Source organism: Cherax quadricarinatus, chromosome 64, assembly GCF_038502225.1.
Source record: "Cherax quadricarinatus isolate ZL_2023a chromosome 64, ASM3850222v1, whole genome shotgun sequence".
NCBI lineage: Eukaryota > Metazoa > Arthropoda > Malacostraca > Decapoda > Parastacidae > Cherax > Cherax quadricarinatus.
Window position 1 is genome coordinate 12,298,682 of NC_091355.1, and position 19,982 is coordinate 12,318,663.

Consider the following 19,982-nt stretch of genomic DNA (forward strand, 5'->3'; position numbering starts at 1 on the left):
AATGGATTTCAGAATGGTGCTGGTTAGCCATGGGCAACCAAGCCGTTTGTTTGTGATCTGTTTCGTTTTTATAGGACAATGTTTGTTGTATAGTCTAAGTAATTTGTTGAGAAAAATGTCTGTCCAGTCATCAATACCATTGGCCTTGGAGAATTCTGTAGGCCAGTCAACAGTCTCTAGGTCAGCTGTGAACTTCCTTATTGAGGCCTCGTCATGGAGTCTAAATGAGACTTTGTTGTATTCGAGTAGTGGTTTACTAATGTTTGTCAGGAGGAAGGTAGGGTAGTGGTCTGTAGTGCTATCTGTGATTATCCCTGATTTGAGGGGGGCTAGTATATTGGTCCATATGTGGTCTATTATGGTTGCACTTGTCTCAGTGAGCCTGGTTGGTTTAGTTATTGTTGGTATGAGAAGTGTGTTCATATTGTTGATGAAATCAGTTACAGGCTGATCATCTAGTAAGCCAAGGTTGATGTTGAAGTCTCCAGCTAAGAGAAGGTAGTGCTTATTCATTTGTCTGTTTGTTATTAGTGACTTTAATTTCTCACTGAAATTTGGGATGTTTGTGTGAGGTATCCGGTAAATGGCACCGATTGTTATAGGTGTCTTAAGGTTTTTTACAGTAAAATTAGCAAAAATGTATTCCCCATATTCATCACTAAAGCAAGTGGTGCTAATACAAGATAATTGGTTAGAGTAATAGATTGCAATACCACCCCCAACTTGGTTTGGTCTGCAGTTGTGAATTGCTGTGTATCCTGGTAGAGGGTAGATATCTATTGTGTCCTGCTTAAGCCAGGTCTCAGTAAGAATAATGCAGGAGAAGGGTGTCTTTAGTGATTCAAGGAGTGCCAGGAGGTCATCATAGTGTTTGCTTAAGGACCTGATGTTGTAGTTAAGTACTGATAGACTTTTAGCATTGTTTCGGATAGTGGTGGCTTGTGATGCTGTGTAATAAAGGCAGTTACTTTCCAATAAGTTTTGATTGGGTGTCAGATTATGGAGGTTTAGATCAGGGTCAACGTGATCAATCATCTTCTAGGTTTAAATTATGGTTATTTATATCCTGAGTTGTGTGTTGAGTTCTAGTACTGATATCTGTAGTGGTGGGAAGTTTGGACAAGTATAGCCACAAAATAGAGCGAAACACCAACGTCAAAGACCTGGGAGTGATTATGTCGGAGGATCTCACCTTCAAGGACCATAACATTGTATCAATCGCATCTGCTAGAAAAATGACAGGATGGATAATGAGAACCTTCAAAACTAGGGAGGCCAAGCCCATGATGACACTCTTCAGGTCACTTGTTCTATCTAGGCTGGAATATTGCTGCACTCTAACAGCACCTTTCAAGGCAGGTGAAATTGCCGACCTAGAAAATGTACAGAGAACTTTCACGGCGCGCATAACGGAGATAAAACACCTCAATTACTGGGAGCGCTTGAGGTTTCTAAACCTGTATTCCCTGGAACGCAGGAGGGAGAGATACATGATTATATACACCTGGAAAATCCTAGAGGGACTAGTACCGAACTTGCACACGAAAATCACTCACTACGAAAGCAAAAGACTTGGCAGACGATGCACCATCCCCCCAATGAAAAGCAGGGGTGTCACTAGCACGTTAAGAGACCATACAATAAGTGTCAGGGGACCGAGACTGTTCAACTGCCTCCCAGCACACATAAGGGGGATTACCAACAGACCCCTGGCAGTCTTCAAGCTGGCACTGGACAAGCACCTAAAGTCAGTTCCTGATCAGCCGGGCTGTGGCTCGTACGTTGGTTTGCGTGCAGCCAGCAGCAACAGCCTGGTTGATCAGGCGCTGATCCACCAGGAGGCCTGGTCACAGACCGGGCCGCGGGGGCGTTGACCCCCGAAACTCTCTCCAGGTAAACTCCAGGTAATAGTCACTACCACACATAATGAAGTTGATGTTGTCTATGTGTTGTGCTGGAATGAACTAAAGTACAACTAGGTATAAACTAGTAATATAAAAATACAAATTTAAAATAGAACAAGACTCTCACTTGCAATTGCACTAAGGTCTAATATAATGACTTTTGTGGAGTCTATGTTTTGAGCTAGAATGAGCTATAGTACAACTAGGTTTAATCTAATAATATAAAAATACAAATTAAAAATAGCACCAGTCTCTCACTAGTAATTGCACTATGGTCTAATATAATGAATTTGGTATTGACTATGTATTGAGCTACAATGAGCTATAGTACAACTGAGTTCAATCTTATAATATAAAAATGGCACAAGACTCTCAATTGTAATTGCACTAAGGTTTTATATAAGTTGTTTACAAGAATTAGAGTATAACTAGATTTAAATTGACAAGATAAAATACACAAGTTAAGGTAGCAAAACAATAATAAAAAAAATGACAAAAATAAAAATGGCAATGGCAATGAGTTAGTGAACAAGGGCTTCAGGTGTACTAACACAACGTAGCATTCATTAGACTTGAAATAAAACTGCTGTGGGGACGAAACGTTGCCTGAATACAGCTTCCAATGACTGCATGTCTTTATGATCTGCGGGTGTTGGATAAGAAACTTGCGCATACATTACACAAATAACCAGCACATAGGAGAGAGGAGTTTACGACGACGTATCGGTCCGACTTGGACTATTAACAAAGTGTGACTTTGTAAATGGTCCAAGTCGGACCGAAACGTCGTTGTAAGCTCCTCTTCCCTATGTACGGGTTATCTGTGTACTGTTCCAGTCGCGGATCTGTGTACTGTTCCAGTCGCGGTATTGTGTCTTATTTTTTCTCGTTGCCCATACATCCTGCCTCACCCAAGACTGAACCCTTGTTCTCCGGTTGTGAGCCCGAGCTCTAATCTAGTAAAATGTCATACAGATTACAGATAATAACAGTACATAACTGTACAATATTCATAAGGGTCAATGTGATAGAGAGAAATGGCGTAGTCCCGATGTAGTAAATATACCACAACTAATAAATATATATACTAATAAAATATAATCAATTAATAAAAATCACAGAAATAACGATATTCCAACAAATGTTAAAAATAGTTTGAGGGTATTTTTTCAATATAATTTTTATATGGTATTTTTTGCGGCCAAGTGAATCTTCCATCTTTAAAAAAAATAATTGTTTGCAGTTCTTATATGTTTATAATGATTATTTCTGAGTAAATTTATTATATTTGAGAACGGGTTTGAAAGATTGTTTATTTGAGTCAATTAAGAACCTCTAAAATATAATAGGTTAGTGTAAAATATAACACAGTGTTGGATTAAAGTTTTTGCGTAGAAAATTGCACATAACGTAGAAATTAGTGTTGGATTGTTTAAGGGAAGGATATATAAGAGAGTATATAATAAAGTGCGTGTGTTGATGCATCAGTAACCAGCTGGTGGTGGAATAAGATGGCCGCATCTCTCGCTACTCTCTCCCTCAGGAGCCTTGCTACTTCCCTCAGGACCACTGCTGCTGCAGCAGCAGAGGGTCATGCCCACCATGGTACGTGTATCTGCAGCCCCATGCTGTGGGTGGGGGCGGAATCGTGGGTGGCCCACCCTTCCAAAGGGAGGTGTATGGATGCCGGTGAAGTAGTCTTGATCCGAGGATGTGGACGTGTTCTCTCTTCCTTGGATGGTACTTGATGTGTCCCATTCTGCCAGGTGCCGTATGGCCCTTGCGGGTTTAGCAGTCTCCCATGAATGTAAAAATGATGCTTGGGCGAGAGATCCGGACATATTGACCGGGTTGGGGGGGGGACGGTCTCCCAAGGTTATTATTTTTACATTTATAGAGGCGCTAAACCTGCAGGGGGCCATGGGAGGCCCCAGGAAATTGGAGGTGATCACGTCTGATCCAAAGGGAAGAACGGATCCAGTTCCTTGGATCAGGTGACTACCGCCTCTCTCCCCTAATGAAGGGCCGCGGGCATAAAGAAAATACTAATTCCAGACCCTTGATCCTCGGAATTGGAGCTACCCTTCTCTTTCTGAATCCCTTGAGTAAGGTTCCTTGATTTTAGAAAGTGGGCCTGACTTCTCTTTCCTAGGATCGACCCCCCAATGGAAATAAGTCACTTTTGGGGGTTACTTTAGGTAATTACACTTTGTATGATAATTGTACTTACGTGTACCTGTACTTAAATATACTTAATGCTTCCCATGCCTCTTGTATGACCCCTGCAGGTTTAAGTAAGTTTATTACGGTACAGGTCCACATAGGTATAATTATAATGCCTAGTAACGTGTAAATTACCTAGGATAACCCAAAAAAGTTAAAATAACTTATTTCCATTGGAGTTCTTGTGATATCAATTTTTTTTGCTTTTGCATGATAAATAGTTTATACAAAAATGATTAACATTTAATATTACAAGTGGAAAACCCCTGATTTATGTAGAGAATTTTGGGCAAGCTTAAAAATTAACTTAAAAAGACAATCAAAATTTTATGTACATATATGTACATGAAGACATTCAAGATATACATAACAAAACTGATTCACTGAATAATGGAAATGTATCTATAAGCAGAATAAAAAAAAGCATAGCATGGTATATGACAAGAAAAATAAGTTGGGTTAAAGTTGTCGCAAGTTCTCAGGTACAGGCGACTATCAGTACATTAATTCAAATTCTAGAAACAATTACTTTTTTTTAAATAACATAGTACAGAAAAAAAATATAGGGAGGTACTCTCTAGAACTGTCCTAGGGACCCTCATCCTCAAAGAAAAGAATAAACTTGCTTCAGGGAAAACTCAAGGTTCTCCCTGAAGCTGTTTGAGAATTTTCTCCTACCACCCCCTATATTTAATATATACTATTTTATTTAAAGACAAAATACAGTGCAGCCAGCAGCAACAGCCTGGTTGATCAGGCTCTGATCCACCAGGAGGCCTGGTCACAGACCGGGCCGCGGGGGCGTTGACCCCCGGAAGTCTCTCCAGGTAAAACTCCTGGAGTTTACCTGGAGAGAGTTCCGGGGGTCAACGCCCCCGCGGCCCGGTCTGTGACCAGGCCTCCTTAGGTCAGTGTCCCAGGATGCGACCCACACCAGTCGACTAACACCCAGGTACCCATTTTACTGATGGGGAACATAGACAACAGGTGGAAAGAAACACGTCCAATGTTTCTACTCTGGCTGGGAATCGAACCCAGGCCCTCACCATGTGAAGCGAGAGCGTTAACCACCAGGCCACCAGAGCCCCTGACAAAACATTCACAAAAGATACAATAGAAAGTAAAACAACATAGTATTCGAGATGTAGCTCTGAGTTACCTTTGTCCAGCTCCCCGGCAGTGGGCCGCATGCCCAGAATGCTGCAGGCATTTCCTCTCTGGATCGCAACACTGAGTCTCTGAAAGAGGAAGCTGGTTGCCCTGTGGTCCTTGGTTTCTATGATGGGCTTTTCACCCAGCTCTTTGAGGAACTTTAGAGCACACTTGCTGCATGCTCCAAGGGTCTCCGACCCTATTGGGATGAAGTTATAGCAAGGGGAAAGGTCTTCATATTTGCGGATCTTCTGGGTCTCCCTGTGGCTGGCAGCTCCACCCCCTTTCACTACGGAGTATGGCAAGTAGGTGTCTGCCAATATGGCAGCACAGGTGTAGTCCCAGGCAATCTGCTTACTATCCTTCCAAGGTAGCATAGTGGCTCCATCAGGACACTGACTTCCGTCAGACCTCTGCACTTGGGGTTCCCGTTGAGCTGGGCAACGGGATGCTCCGAGGCTTCTCTTTATGATGTCATTGACCTCCTCATGTCTGGCATACTTCCCTTCTGCTGTGTGACACACGAGACAATGAAATCCGAATTGGTCAGCTGTCGCCCTGCTGCAAATACTACACCTATGTTTGGTGAGGATGGGGGTGGCTAGGCGAAGAGCAACACCAATCCAAATGGCCTGTGGGTCTAGTCAAGTGCCCAAGGAGGAATTGGGAACAGCTAACAGGAAATCTGAGTGTGGTGCCTTCACTGCCAGGAGACTAGCTTTGTCCTTTCCTGAGGTGTTGTAGAGCATTGTGTTGGTGATTTTTTCCATGACCAGTTTGTCCCGGTGGGACTTTTTGCGTTCTTTGGGAGGAGCTGGTCTACTGGAGGAATCTGTAAGGGTGTCCCACTGAATCGCTGCTTCAGTAAACTTGGGGTCTTGAGCTCCTATCATGTCTCTCAAGCTTTCGGGAACAATCTTGACTAATGCACTGGAAGCCAAACATGAAGACAGAAAAGCAGGTAAAGCGACATGCATTGCTTGGCGCACCCCTATACCTCCCAGTCTCACTGGGAGGGTTGCCTGATCCCATTGCTGATCCTCTAGTGACAGGTTCAGTGCCTTCTTAAAGGTTGACCTCAGGTGAGCGTCATATTCGTCGAGTGTTGGGTTGTCAAAAGAGGGTGCACACCTCAGGAAGTAAGTGAGGAGGTACAGAGCATCATGGGCATCAAGATCGCTTACTCTCTCCTCCATTCTCATCAGGTCATTCTATTTGTCCTTGAGGACAGTGTCGATGGTCTGGTGACCCAGAGGTGCTCCCAAGAGGGTACTGTTGGACGGAGTGGTAGTAGAGACTTCTGGGAGGATTCTTCGCAGAGCATTGATTTCCTGGTTCACTGTGATGATTTCACACTTGGAGGGATTGAGGATGAGTCCCAAGTCTTCTCCCTGTGTTTTCACCAGATGTAGGTCCCCTACCAGGGACTCTTCAGTACCTGCCAGAGTGCCATCATCCAGGTACCAGATGTTGAACTCGCTGTGTAGGCTGGAAGTTAGTTCTCTTACTGCCAAGCAGAAGAGAAGTGGAGCTAGTGGGTCACCCTGCTGAACACCCTCTAATGAGAGAATTTCATGTTCTCCAAACAAAAGAATTGAGGGTTTGCTGCAGCCAGCTGAAATGAAGGAAAAAAGGCTGGGGAATTGATCCCGAACAGCTGGCAAGACAGTATTTCTTTTCATATTAAAGGCATTTCTAAAATCAAGTTTGACTACGGCCTTGTCTTCTGGTATGTCCCTGATGTAGGCCCTTGCCGCATGAGCTGCAGCTTCACTGCCTTGAGGGACCCCAAAGCCCAGTTGGTGTGGCTGGAGTAAACTGGCAGCTTCTAGGCGAATGTTTCTTACTGCTGCTTTGGCAACGAGACGGCGAAGTGTGTTTCCAACCGCAATGGGTCTGATTCCCCCATCCTTCTTCAACGCATAGTACAGTATATAAAATAAACTATTTCTATAAAGAATGATTTACAGTCAATACAGAAAAGGTGATACTAAAACACTTTTTAAAAAGTCCCTGGTTATGCAGAGCATTTTGGGCAGCCTTAAAAATAGGCAACATTTAGGCAACTTTATTCTGAAACGTTTCGCCTACACAGTAGGCTTCATCAGTCGAGTACAGAAAGTAGGCGGGAGCAGTAGAGATGTGAAGACGATGTAATCAGTCAATCACCCTTGAAGTCGTAGATTTGAGGTTGTCAGTCCCTGGTCGTGGACCGGGCCGCGGGGGCGTTGATCCCCGGAATAACCTCCAGGTAACCTCCAGGTAACTCCCTCAGCCTGGAGAAGTTCTGTTCAAAAGTCTGGAACAGAACAGACCGATTACATCGTCTTCACATCTCTACTGCTCCCGCCTACTTTCTGTACTCGACTGATGAAGCCTACTGTGTAGGCGAAACGTTTCGGAATAAAGTTGCCTAAATGTTGCCTATGTGTCTTATCTACCAACCTGTCGGTATTGTATACCATTTGATAATAAGCCTTAAAATAACTACAGTGGTCCCTCGTTGTTCGTAATTAATCCGTTCCTGGAGCCATTACTATAAACGAAATTTACGATTTACGAATCAATTTTCCCCATAAGAAATAATGTAAATACAATTAATCCGTTCCTGACACCCAGAAGTATTAAAACAAAAATTTTAAAATGAAATATAAATGTAGTACATAAATACAATGGGAAATGATGAATGAAACATTAACAGCATAACACTTACCTTTATTGGAGATTCTTCTTAGTGTATGGGAGACTGGAGGAGGAGAGAGAGTGGATTGTTTATAGTTTGGAAGGGGAATCACCTTCCATCAACACCTCAGTTACCATTTGCTTTTCTGGGGTTGCTTCTCTTCTGTTTCTTGATGCCACTAGGACCACCTTGAGAGTCGCTGGAGTCCTGTCTCACAAAATAACTGTGGAGAGAGCTCTGTTTCTGGCATCTCTTTAACACTTCCCTAAAATGGCCCAAGACTTTGTTACTGTATATGTTGCCAACCTGGCTTGCAACAACCTTGTTAGGGTAATGTTTCTCCATAAAGCTTTCCATCTTAACCCACATAGTAAAAATCTCTTTAATTTCTGAAGAAGGCACCTTCTTCCATCTCTCTTCCTCCTCCTCTGCAGCAAGATTCTGAGCTGCGATGTGTTGCTCTTCCTGCTGAAGCTCTTGCAGCTCTTCATTGTGGTCTTCCACCAATTCTTCCACATCCTCCAAACTCACATCCAACCCCATGGAACTCCCCAGTGCCACAATTGATTTTACAACAGACATAGGCTCATTAGGGTCAGTCCCAAATCCTTCAAAATCCCTCTTGTCGACACAATCTGGCCACAGTTTTCTCCAGGCAGAGTTCAAAGTCCTGGTAGTCACTCCCTCCCAAGCCATACCTATAAGGGTTATGCAGTGGAGGATGCTGAAGTGTTCTCTCCAAAATTCCCTTAGGGTCAAGTGAGTGTCTGTGGTCACAGTCAAGCACCTGTGAAACACTGCTTTTGTGTAGAGTTTTTTAAAGTTTGCAATAACCGGTTGGTCCATGGGTTGGAGGAGAGGAGTGGTATTCTGGGGCAAGAACTTTACTGTGATGAACCCAAACTCCTCGAAAATTAGGTCATCCAAGTTTGGAGGATGAGCAGGTGTATTGTCCATTACTAGCAGGCACTTGAGATCCAATTTCTTTTCCAGGAGATACTCCTCCACACTAGGGCCAAACACTTCATTGAACCACTCGATGAAAATTTCCCTCGTGACCCATGCCTTACTATCAGATTTCCAAAACACACACAATTTACTCTTCATAACATTGTTTTTCCTGAACACACTGGGATTTTCAGAATGGTACACAAGTAATGGCTTCACTTTGAAATCCCCACTAGCATTAGCACAGAACATTAGCGTCTGTCTTTCGCAGGCTTGTGTCCTGGCATTGCCTTTTCCTCTTGTGTAATGAAGGTTCTCTTTGGCATTTTCTTCCAAAAGAGGCCTGTTTCGTCACAATTGAACACTTGTTCAGGTTTCAGTCCTTCAGCCTCTATGTACTCCTGGAATTCATGCACATATTTTTCAGCCACCTTGTGGTCTGAACTGGCAGCCTCACCATGCCTTCCCACACTGTGTATGCCAGTACGGTTCTTAAATCTCTCAAACCAGCCTTTGCTGGCCTTAAATTCACTCACTTCACCACTATTTGCAGGCAATTTCTTTACCAAATCTTCATGCAACTGCCTAGCCTTTTCACAAATAAACGAAGTCATAAGAGTATCTCCTGCTAATTGTTTCTCATTTATCCACACCAATAATAACTTCTCAACCTCTTTGAGTACTGGTGATCTCATTTTTGTCAGCATAGTTACTCCCTTTGCAACAACAGCATCCTTAATTTAATTTTTCTTGGCCACTATGGAACATAAGGTTGTGTAGGGTTTCTTATACATCATGGACAGTTCGGCCACACTTGTACCACTTTCATATTGTTCAATGATGGTTTTCTTAAATTCAATCATATTTCTCACCTTCTTTACCACAGGCTTGGCACTAGGAGCTTTCTTTGGGAATATTATGAAATATTTTCCCTTGTGGCTTAGTGCTTCTTTTTGATTATAATAATAATATGAAATATTTTGCTGGAGCACGTTAGGGGACCTTCGCTCACTGGTAAACAATGCTAGACTGGCTGCCGCCCTGGCTCACGCCGTGGGTACGCGTCCCGGACGAACTAAGACTCGCGAGTCAACCTATGAAAAGCGAGTCCATGTTTATACAAAAATACCCCTATGATTGGCGAATTTTACGATTGCCGGGAACTACGAAAAGCAGGGGACCACTGTATAACTACTTTTAATATGTAACTACTAGTGAAATTTTTGCAAGAACAATTTGCTGAAGTTTCAGAAAGACAATCTGCCATAACATTTGTAGAGGTTATTAATGTTGGTCAAATAGAAAAGCAGATACTAATTTAAATTTCAGTATTACTGCACAAGACAAATAAGACATCTCGGAAAAAGTTAGCCTATACTATACTTAAAAATTACTCGACATAAAAAATCCCATAAATGTAATTAAGCAGTATTAATTAAGCTTCTTAATTCAAATAAAAATTTTGATAATAGTCTAAGTTTGCCCAAAATGCTGTTTATCTTATGGGTTGTATTTTGTGCAGGTGAGATTTTTTTTTTTTTCAGTGAAACCTAACAATGTAATCCAACCTAACCTAACCCAAAATTTAACTTCTGGTCTAGGTTGTGTTGTATTACATAAGGTTTAGTAAAAAAAAAAAAAAAAAGGTTAATTACCAAAAACATAATCGTCTTCATTTTTCAACTCGCTTAATATTGTAAAAGTTATATAATAAACTATCAGTACGCTCAAATATTATTTCACCTAATATTGCCTATAAATTAATTTGCACAAATAAATAAATAACCTACAGTTATCCATATCTGATTGTTGTGAGAACTCATCATTAAATTGTGTAAAGTAGTACTATATTAGATACACAGTAGAGTACTTTAATTTTTTTCTATTCAACATTCTGAGTTTTAACAGGCACTTCGACGATCAGCTCATTATATTGAGGGTTTTCTGTGTAGTAAATGCTTGACATAATGGACTAATGGAAAGTTCAGGTGGCTGGTAATGACATTTGTAGTGGATAGAGATGAGATTGTTTTCCTTGATAATTCACATTAGTTTACAAAAGGAAAGCACTACCTTCTAATACAAAGATAAAGATGAACTTTTTTCAAGTCATGATTTGACTTTAGAAAACTTGCTTTTGAGTAAAACATCATATAGTAAGCCATATTCTGCAAAAAGTATCGTGTTAACCTTGTTGGTACATATTTCGCCTGCCAACTAAAGCACTTCCTGAAATTCAAATCCTGGCCTCTTGAGAGATGTACCCTTACCATACATCTGACTGAGCATTTACTTGCAATGAGATAACAATAGTTAGAAATCAGGGACTTGTATAACTACAGGAGGGCCCTGCTTTACAGCGATTTGCTAATGCAGTGGTTTTCAATTACATAGCCATTCTTCATTTATTCAGACTTCCTACAATAAATATCTTCACCACTTGCCAAAAGCTAAGAATGAAAATAGTTTTAAGTAATGTGTGTACTGTATGTACATTTTTTAGGCCTGGTTCTATTGCTCGCTTAATATGTGATGGAGTAAACATGTTATCAGGCTTTTATATTAATTTGAGGGTGAAAAAAAGCCATATTTTACTTTACGGCAATTTTCGCTTTATAGCAGTTGGCCGGAACTTAACCTGCTGTATAAGCAGGGCCCTCCTGTATGAAGTTTATGAAAATAAAAGTTAACTACTGGTATCTTTCATTTACTATTTTATTCCCTCACTTTTTTTTTTTTTTTTTTTCTGTATTTTTTAAACTGCCTTTAGGGAAAAAAATCATCTTTTAAATATAAATGAAACTATAATTTACAGCGTTTCCAGTTTGTGATCTGGAAAACGTGCTTTGAAATGACAGGAAATGTGCTTTAAATTTTGTGTCGGCAGGTGGAACCAAGCAGTGGAAGATGGTATCCCTTCTAGTTGCCTTCCCTGCCATTTGTCTGTGCATGGCAAATGCTCTCGTTTCAGAACACGAACATAGGCCAGAATTTCGCCCATATCAACATCTGCGTATTCGCACTAAGGTGAGTAAATTAGTGGGTTGAGGATAATCTGAGTTCTGAAAAAAACCTTTGTTGTGCAGTAGCTAACTGCTGTACTTATTTTATCTTTTCCACCTTTACATTTTGGATGGAATGACTCATCCCCTGAATGTTTTCCTTTTAAATTAATATCCAGATACTTTATATCTGTTGTAGTTTACATGTAATAAAACACTGTTAGTCGCAAAAACCCACAAGCATCCAGTGCATTTGGGGCAATTTTGTACAGTTCTGTATTCTTACCCTTTTAATATGGCAGTTATACAGCCTCTCCTCACGACAGAGTTTCGTTCCTAAGACCACATCGGTAAACGAATTCCTCGTTAAGTGAGGAGCAGACTATAATGGTAGTGGGTTTGTGTCAACCATCTTTGATATTATTAGATTTCACCTTTGCACCATTTATAACATTTTTAGTATATTAAATGTTTATATGGTAGTACATATACTGTATACAGTCTCTATTCACTTAACAACGGAGTTCCGTTCCTAAGACCATGTTGGTCAACGAATTCGTCGCTACATGAGGAGCATACTATAATGGTAGTGGGTATATATCAACCATCTTTGATATTATTTTAATGTCATCTTTGTGCTGGTTATAACATTTTTGGTATATTTTTAAATGTTTATACAGTAGTGTACTGTATGCTATAATAAATATTAGAAATCAGCTCATATATATGTACATTATTTAGGTATGCGTACTGGTCAGAGAGCCCGTCGTAAGTCCGAGGAGAAGCTGTACTGGGTTATAGTCGTCTATCACACTTAAAAATGGTTCCCTGTAAAATTCCAGTTGTAAGATGAGCATAATTCCCAGTAACACCCAACACTACTCGCAACCACTAGTGGAACCAAGGAAGGTCATTCCCTATTTATATGATGTGACATGTAAAAAATACACTTATAAGAACATAAGAACATAAGGACGAAGGAACACTGCAGCAGGCTTACTGGCCCATGCGAGGCAGGTCCAAGTCTCCTACCGGCTTAAGCCAATGCACCCAACCTAGTCAGGTCAGGTCACCTTGACTTAAGGGAGGAACACGGCAACCGTCCTGGTAGCACAAGCTAATCAGGTCCAACTCACACCCACCCACACCCACTCATGTATTTATCCAATCTATTTTTAAAGCTACACAACGTTCTGGTCTCTATAACTGTACTTGGGAGTTTGTTCCACTCATCCACAACTCTATTACCAAACCAGTACTTTCCTATATCCTTCCTGAATCTGAATTTTTCTAACTTAAAACCATTGCTGCGAGTCCTGTCTAGGCTAGATATTTTCAGCACACTATTTACATCCCCTTTATTTATTCCTGTCTTCCATTTATACACCTCAATCATATCCCCCCCTAATTCTACGTCTTTCTAGAGAGTGCAGATTCAGGGCCCTTAGTCTGTCCTCATAAGGAAGGTTTCTGATACATGGGATCAACTTTGTCATCCTCCTTTGTACATTTTCCAGGGCATTTATATCCATTCTGTAATATGGTGACCAAAACTGTGCAGCATAATCTAAATGAGGCCTAACCAAGGATGTATAGAGTTAAAGAACAACCTGAGGACTCCTATTATTTATGCTTCTTGATATGAAGCCAAGGATTCTATTAGCTTTATTGCGAACACTTATGCACTGTTGTCTGAGTATACCTGGTAAAGTGTATGGTAGAGTTATTATTGAAAGAATTAAGAGTAAGACTGAGAATAGGATAGCAGATGAACAAGGAGGCTTTAGGAAAGGTAGGGGATGTGTGGACCAGGTGTTTACAGTGAAACATATAATTTTTTTTTTTTTTTATTATCACACTGGCCGATTCCCACCAAGGCAGGGTGGCCCAAAAAAGAAAAACTTTCACCATCATTCACTCCATCACTGTCTTGCCAGCAGGGTGCTTTACACTACAGTTTTTAAACTACAACATTAACACCCCTCCTTCAGAGTGCAGGCACTGTACTTCCCATCTCCAGGACTCAAGTCTGGTTTCCCTGAACCCCTTCATAAATGTTACTTAGCTCACACTCCAACAGCACGTCAAGTATTAAAAACCATTCGTCTCCATTCACTCCTATCAAACACACTCACGCACGCCTGCTGGAAGTCCAAGCCCCTCGCACACAAAACCTCCTTTACCCCCTCCCTCCAACCTTTCCTAGGCCGACCCCTACCCCGCCTTCCTTCCACTACAGACTGATACACTCTTGAAGTCATTCTGTTTCGCTCCATTCTCTCTACATGTCCGAACCAACTCAACAACCCTTCCTCAGCCCTCTGGACAACAGTTTTGGTAATCCCGCACCTCCTCCTAACTTCCAAACTACGAATTCTCCGCATTATATTCACACCACACATTGCCCTCAGACATGACATCTCCACTGCCTCCAGCCTTCTCCTCGCTGCAACATTCATCACCCATGCTTCACACCCATATAAGAGCATTGGTAAAACTATACTCTCATACATTCCCCTCTTTGCCTCCAAGGACAAAGTTCTTTGTCTCCATAGACTCCTAAGTGCACCACTCACCCTTTTCCCCTCATCAATTCTATGATTCACCTCATCCTTCATAGACCCATCCGCTGACACGTCCACTCCCAAATATCTGAATACATTCACCTCCTCCATACTCTCTCCCTCCAATCTGATATCCAATCTTTCATCACCAAATATTTTTATCCTCATAACCTTACTCTTTCTTGTATTCACTTTTAATTTTCTTCTTTTGCACACCCTACCAAATTCATCCACCAATCTCTGCAACTTCTCTTCAGAATCTCCCAAGAGCACAGTGTCATCAGCAAAGAGCAACTGTGACAACTCCCACTTTATGTGTGATTCCTTATCTTTTAACTCCACGCCTCTTGTCAAGACCCTCGCATTTACTTCTCTTACAACCCCATCTATAAATATATTAACCCTTTGAGGGTTTCGGACGTACTAGTACGTCTTACGCGCAGGGGTTTTTGACGTACTAGTATGCATAAATTCTAGCGCCGTCAAATCTCACGGGAAAAGGCTGGTAGGCCTCCATATGAAAGAATGGGTCTATGTGGTCAGTGTGCACAGTATAAAAAAAATCCTGCTGCACACAGTGCATGAGAAAAAAAAACCTTTCACAGTTTTTTTGGCATAAAACAGCGACTTTGCACTGTATTTTCGTATGGTATTTATTGTTATATTCTAGTTTTCTTGGTCTCATTTTATAGAAAGGAATGCTTGTCACAGAAACTGAGATGATTTTCACTGGTTTTACAATGAAAAGTACCTTGAAATTGAACTCAAAGTAGCAGATATGTTCGATTTTTACCAAAGTTCAAAAGTAAACAAATCATGCCAAGCATCCAATACACGTCAACTGGTGAGTCTAACATTCTTTTGCAAGTGCGCCAATATGATTTATACCATTTTTTACACTAATGCAGTAGTCTGCATAACAGTAAATCTTCTATTTTTCGTGAGAATAAAAATTCAAAGTGGAAAGCAAAAGAATGGGGCCTTGAGATGTGACTAATGAACAGAAGAAATGTCATTTTAGTGCCAGGAATGTATTTCTTGTTTGTTCTGGACCCTATTCGGAAATTGGCATTTTTTGAAATTTGTGTGAAATTGGCAAAATTGCTAAATTCTGACCACTGTATTGGATAGTTGAAAATGGTAAATGGGTGGTTTCTTGCACTCATTCAATAGAAAAAATGTAGTTCTAGCAAAATATTCATGTTTTTTGTCGACTAGTACAGAGGAATTGGCTGAAAATGGGGCTCAAATTGGGCAAAATCGCCGATGCGTAAACATCGCCGAGACCGCTAACTTTGCGAGAGCATAATTCCGTAAGTTTTCCATCAAATCTCATAATTTTGGTGTCATTATGATCGGGAAAAGATTCTCTATCTTTTCATAAGAAAAAATTTTTTTTTTTTTTAAATTTGGCCGACCCTGAGAACGATTTTCTGAGAGGGCCTGTCGACCCTCAAAGGGTTAAACAACCACGGTGACATCACACATCCCTGTCTAAGGCCTACTTTTACTGGGAAATAATTTCCCTCTTTCCTATGTACTCTAACTTGAGCCTCACTATCCTCGTAAAAACTCTTCACTGCTTTCAGTAACCTACCTCTTACACCATACACCTGAAGCATATAAGTGAACAGTATTTAGATAAGGCTAAAGAGGTCTTTGTGGCATTTATGGATTTGGAAAAGGCGTATGACAGGGTGGATAGGGGGGCAATGTGGCAGGTGTATGGTGTAGGAGGTAGGTTACTGAAAGCAGTGAAGAATTTTTACGAGGATAGTGAGGCTCAAGTTAGAGTATGCAGGAAAGAGGGAAATTATTTCCCAGTAAAAGTAGGCCTTAGACAAGGATGTGTGATGTCACCGTGGTTGTTTAATATATTTATAGATGGGGTTGTAAGAGAAGTAAATGCGAGGGTCTTGGCAAGAGGTGTGGAGTTAAAAGATAAAGAATCACACATAAAGTGGGAGTTGTCACAGTTGCTCTTTGCTGATGACACTGTGCTCTTGGGAGATTCTGAAGAGAAGTTGCAGAGATTGGTGGATGAATTTGGTAGGGTGTGCAAAAGAAGAAAATTAAAAGTGAATACAGGAAAGAGTAAGGTTATGAGGATAACAAAAAGATTAGGTGATGAAAGATTGGATATCAGATTGGAGGGAGAGAGTATGGAGGAGGTGAATGTATTCAGATATTTGGGAGTGGACGTGTCAGCGGATGGGTCTATGAAAGATGAGGTGAATCATAGAATTGATGAGGGGAAAAGGGTGAGTGGTGCACTTAGGAGTCTGTGGAGACAAAGAACTTTGTCCTTGGAGGCAAAGAGGGGAATGTATGAGAGTATAGTTTTACCAACGCTCTTATATGGGTGTGAAGCATGGGTGATGAATGTTGCAGCGAGGAGAAGGCTGGAGGCAGTGGAGATGTCATTTCTGAGGGCAATGTGTGGTGTGAATATAATGCAGAGAATTCATAGTTTGGAAGTTAGGAGGAGGTGCGAGATTACCAAAACTGTTGTCCAGAGGGCTGAAGAAGGGTTGTTGCGGTGGTTCGGACATGTAGAGAGAATGGAGTGAAACAGAGTGACTTCAAGAGTGTATCAGTCTGTAGTGGAAGGAAGGCGGGGTAGGGGTCGGCCTAGGAAAGGTTGGAGGGAGGGGGTAAAGGAGGTTTTGTGTGCGTGGGGCTTGGACTTCCAGCAGGCATGCGTGAGCGTGTTTGATAGTGAATGGAGACAAATGGTTTTTAATACTTGACGTGCTGTTGGAGTGTGAGCAAAGTAACATTTATGAAGGGGTTCAGGGAAACCGGCAGGCCGGACTTGAGTCCTGGAGATGGGAAGTACGGTGCCTGCACTCTGAAGGAGGGGTGTTAATGTTGCAGTTTAAAAACTGTAGTGTAAAGCACCCTTCTGGCAAGACAGTGATGGAGTGAATGATGGTGAAAGTTTTTCTTTTTCGGGCCACCCTGCCTTGGTGGGAATCGGCCAGTGTGATAAAAAAAAAAATTGTTACACAATGTCACTTTCATATAAGTCGAGCAATATGAAGTGTTGAGGTATCAGTGGAAAGAACTTTATCAATTATGAGATTATATGCAGTATGAATATTATGCAGAGGGCTATGAACATTGAAATTAGAAGACTATCAGGGTATGCATGCTACAATTTAAGAAGGAAGAGAAGAGGTTGCTGGGATGGTTTGATTATTTAGAAAAGATGGAGCAGAATAAATTGACCAAGAGTGTGTTAATTCTGGGGTGGACAGAATGAGTAAAGGGGTCTTATCGATATATACAATTTATTTTATTGCATTGTGGTGGTAAACCATCTATTACTTTTAGGGTTCCATTCAACTGTTCTCCTCGGTGTGCTAATATACCTCATAAATTTATAGATTTGACCCACACTCAGAAAAGGCTATAAAACCTCATTCTTAATAGAGTACTGACATTTTGTTTGAACTAGCAGTTTTTTAACCCTTAAACTGTCCAAACGTAGATCTATGTTTGCACACGTAGCGCTCCGACCTTGATTTTCTCCATAAGAAAGAATGTAAAAAAAACGTAGATCTACGTTTGGACAGTTTAAGGGTCAACTCTGCAAACTTAATGGGGTTACTGCTTTCTGCATGAGAGCACAAACTTAGACATAGTCCATATGCAATTGTAATGTTGCTTTTGTGTTTTTCAGCGCTTCCCATGGGGTGATGGCCAGAAGAGTCTGTTCCATAACCCCCACACAAATGCTCTTCCTGACGGCTATGAAGATGAACATTAGTGCATGTTCTAAATGATGTATTCCACGGCAGTAATTTAGAAAAAATTCATGTCTTTGCGAAATGGCAACACACTTGTACATACCAGTAAATAAATATATTAATCAGTTATTATATATCTGATCTTGGATTTTTTTTTAACTATAATTATTACATATAGCTAATCTTGGATATTTTTTTTTGGGGGGACATGAAATAAATATTAATATCTGTAACTGAATTCTTTTTCTAACATTTTTCATAAATAATTTAAGTGCAGCCTTTTGTTTGCATTAACTAGGTTGTCCTCTGATCAACACTGTTATTCATGGATTCCATTTCTTGTAAAACACTGCCCATCAGTTTTTCCTTAAACATAATTCATTATTATTCCTTGAGCCTTAATAAGATTGGGTTATACTGCATGTGTGTGTACATTTCCATCATGTTGGTATTTTATATCATTTCCATAAATTTCCTTAGTTTTATTGTTTTCATATAAGAAGTTGCTACTGGATGGAAAAGTATTTTGTGTGAACCCCTCCTTAGGATATGTCAAATTATTTATTCCCAAACCATTATTCCCACCTAAGGATTACTTCTACACTGCCATATGTTTCATGTGCCTCGGGATGGATACCAAGTACAGTGGACCCTCAACCAACGATATTAATCCGTTCCTGAGAGCTCATCGTTAATCAAAATTTTCATTAGTCGAGTTAATTTTCCCCATAAGAAATAATGGAAATCAAATTAATCCGTGCAAGACACCCAAAAGTATTGAAAAAAAAAAAAATTTTACCACATGAAATATTAATTTTAATATGCAAACTGAAGAAATGTACAATTACATGACCCTTACCTTTATTGAAGATCTGGTGATGATTGATGGATTGGGAGGAGGGGAGAGTGTGGATGGTGTTAGTGTTCAGAAGGGGAATCCCCTTCCATTAGGACTTGAGGTGTCAAGTCCTTTTCTGGGGTTACTTCCCTTCTTCTTTTAATGCCACTAGGACCAGCTTGAGAGTCACTGGACCTCTATCGCACAACATGTCTGTCCATAAAGGCCTGTACCTCCCGTTCCTTTATGACATTCCTAAAGTGTTTCACAACATTGTCAGTGTCACAATTAAACACTTGTTCAGTTTTCAATTCTTCACTGTCTATGTACTCCTTGAATTTCTCCACATATTTTTGAGCTGCTCTCTGGTCCGAACTGGCAGCCTCACCACGCCTTATCACACTGTGTATGCCACTACGATTCTTAAATCTCTCAAACCAACCTTTGCTGGCCTTAAATTCACTCACATCACCACTAGTTGCAGGCATTTTTCTAATTAAATCGTCATGCAACTTCCTAGCCTTTTCACATATGATCGCTTGAGAGATGCTATCTCCTGCTATCTGTTTTTCGTTTATCCACACCAATAACAGTCTCTCAATATCTATCACTTGCGATCTCGGTTTCGAAAACATAGTTGCACCTTTGGCAAGAACAGCTTCCTTGATTGCCGTTTTCTTGGCCACAATAGTAGCGATGGTTGATTGGGGTTTTGTGTACAACCTGGCCAGCTCAGAGACATGCACTCCACTTTCATACTTAGCAATGATCTCTTTCTTCATATCCATAGTAATTCTCACCCTTTTTGCTGTAGGGTTGGCACTAGAAGCTTTCTTGGGGCCCATGGTGACTTATTTTGCAGGTGCAATCACTAAAAACGCTGTGATAATATGAAATGTTCCGATTGTATGTTTGG

At 40.8% G+C, this 19,982-nt stretch overlaps 1 protein-coding gene across 1 annotated transcript; it reads left to right on the forward strand.

Annotated features, from left to right (window-relative positions):
- Positions 1–3,353: 3,353 nt before the first annotated feature.
- Positions 3,354–18,461, forward strand: LOC128700036 (cytochrome c oxidase subunit 6A, mitochondrial). Its single transcript, XM_053792973.2, has 3 exons — positions 3,354–3,509; positions 11,798–11,937; positions 18,162–18,461. The coding sequence occupies exons 1-3, from the start codon at positions 3,416–3,418 to the stop codon at positions 18,246–18,248; spliced, it is 321 nt and encodes a 106-aa protein (XP_053648948.1). The 5' UTR covers positions 3,354–3,415; the 3' UTR covers positions 18,249–18,461.
- The last annotated feature ends 1,521 nt before the right edge of the window (positions 18,462–19,982 follow it).

Coding starts and splice junctions, on each gene's coding strand:
- LOC128700036 (XM_053792973.2), top strand. CDS start 3,416: ATGGCCGCATCTCTCGCTACTCTCTCCCTCAGGAGCCTTGCTACTTCC. Junction 3,510..11,797: donor AGAGGGTCATGCCCACCATG/GTACGTGTATCT, acceptor TTGTGTCGGCAG/GTGGAACCAAGCAGTGGAAG. Junction 11,938..18,161: donor ATCTGCGTATTCGCACTAAG/GTGAGTAAATTA, acceptor TGTGTTTTTCAG/CGCTTCCCATGGGGTGATGG.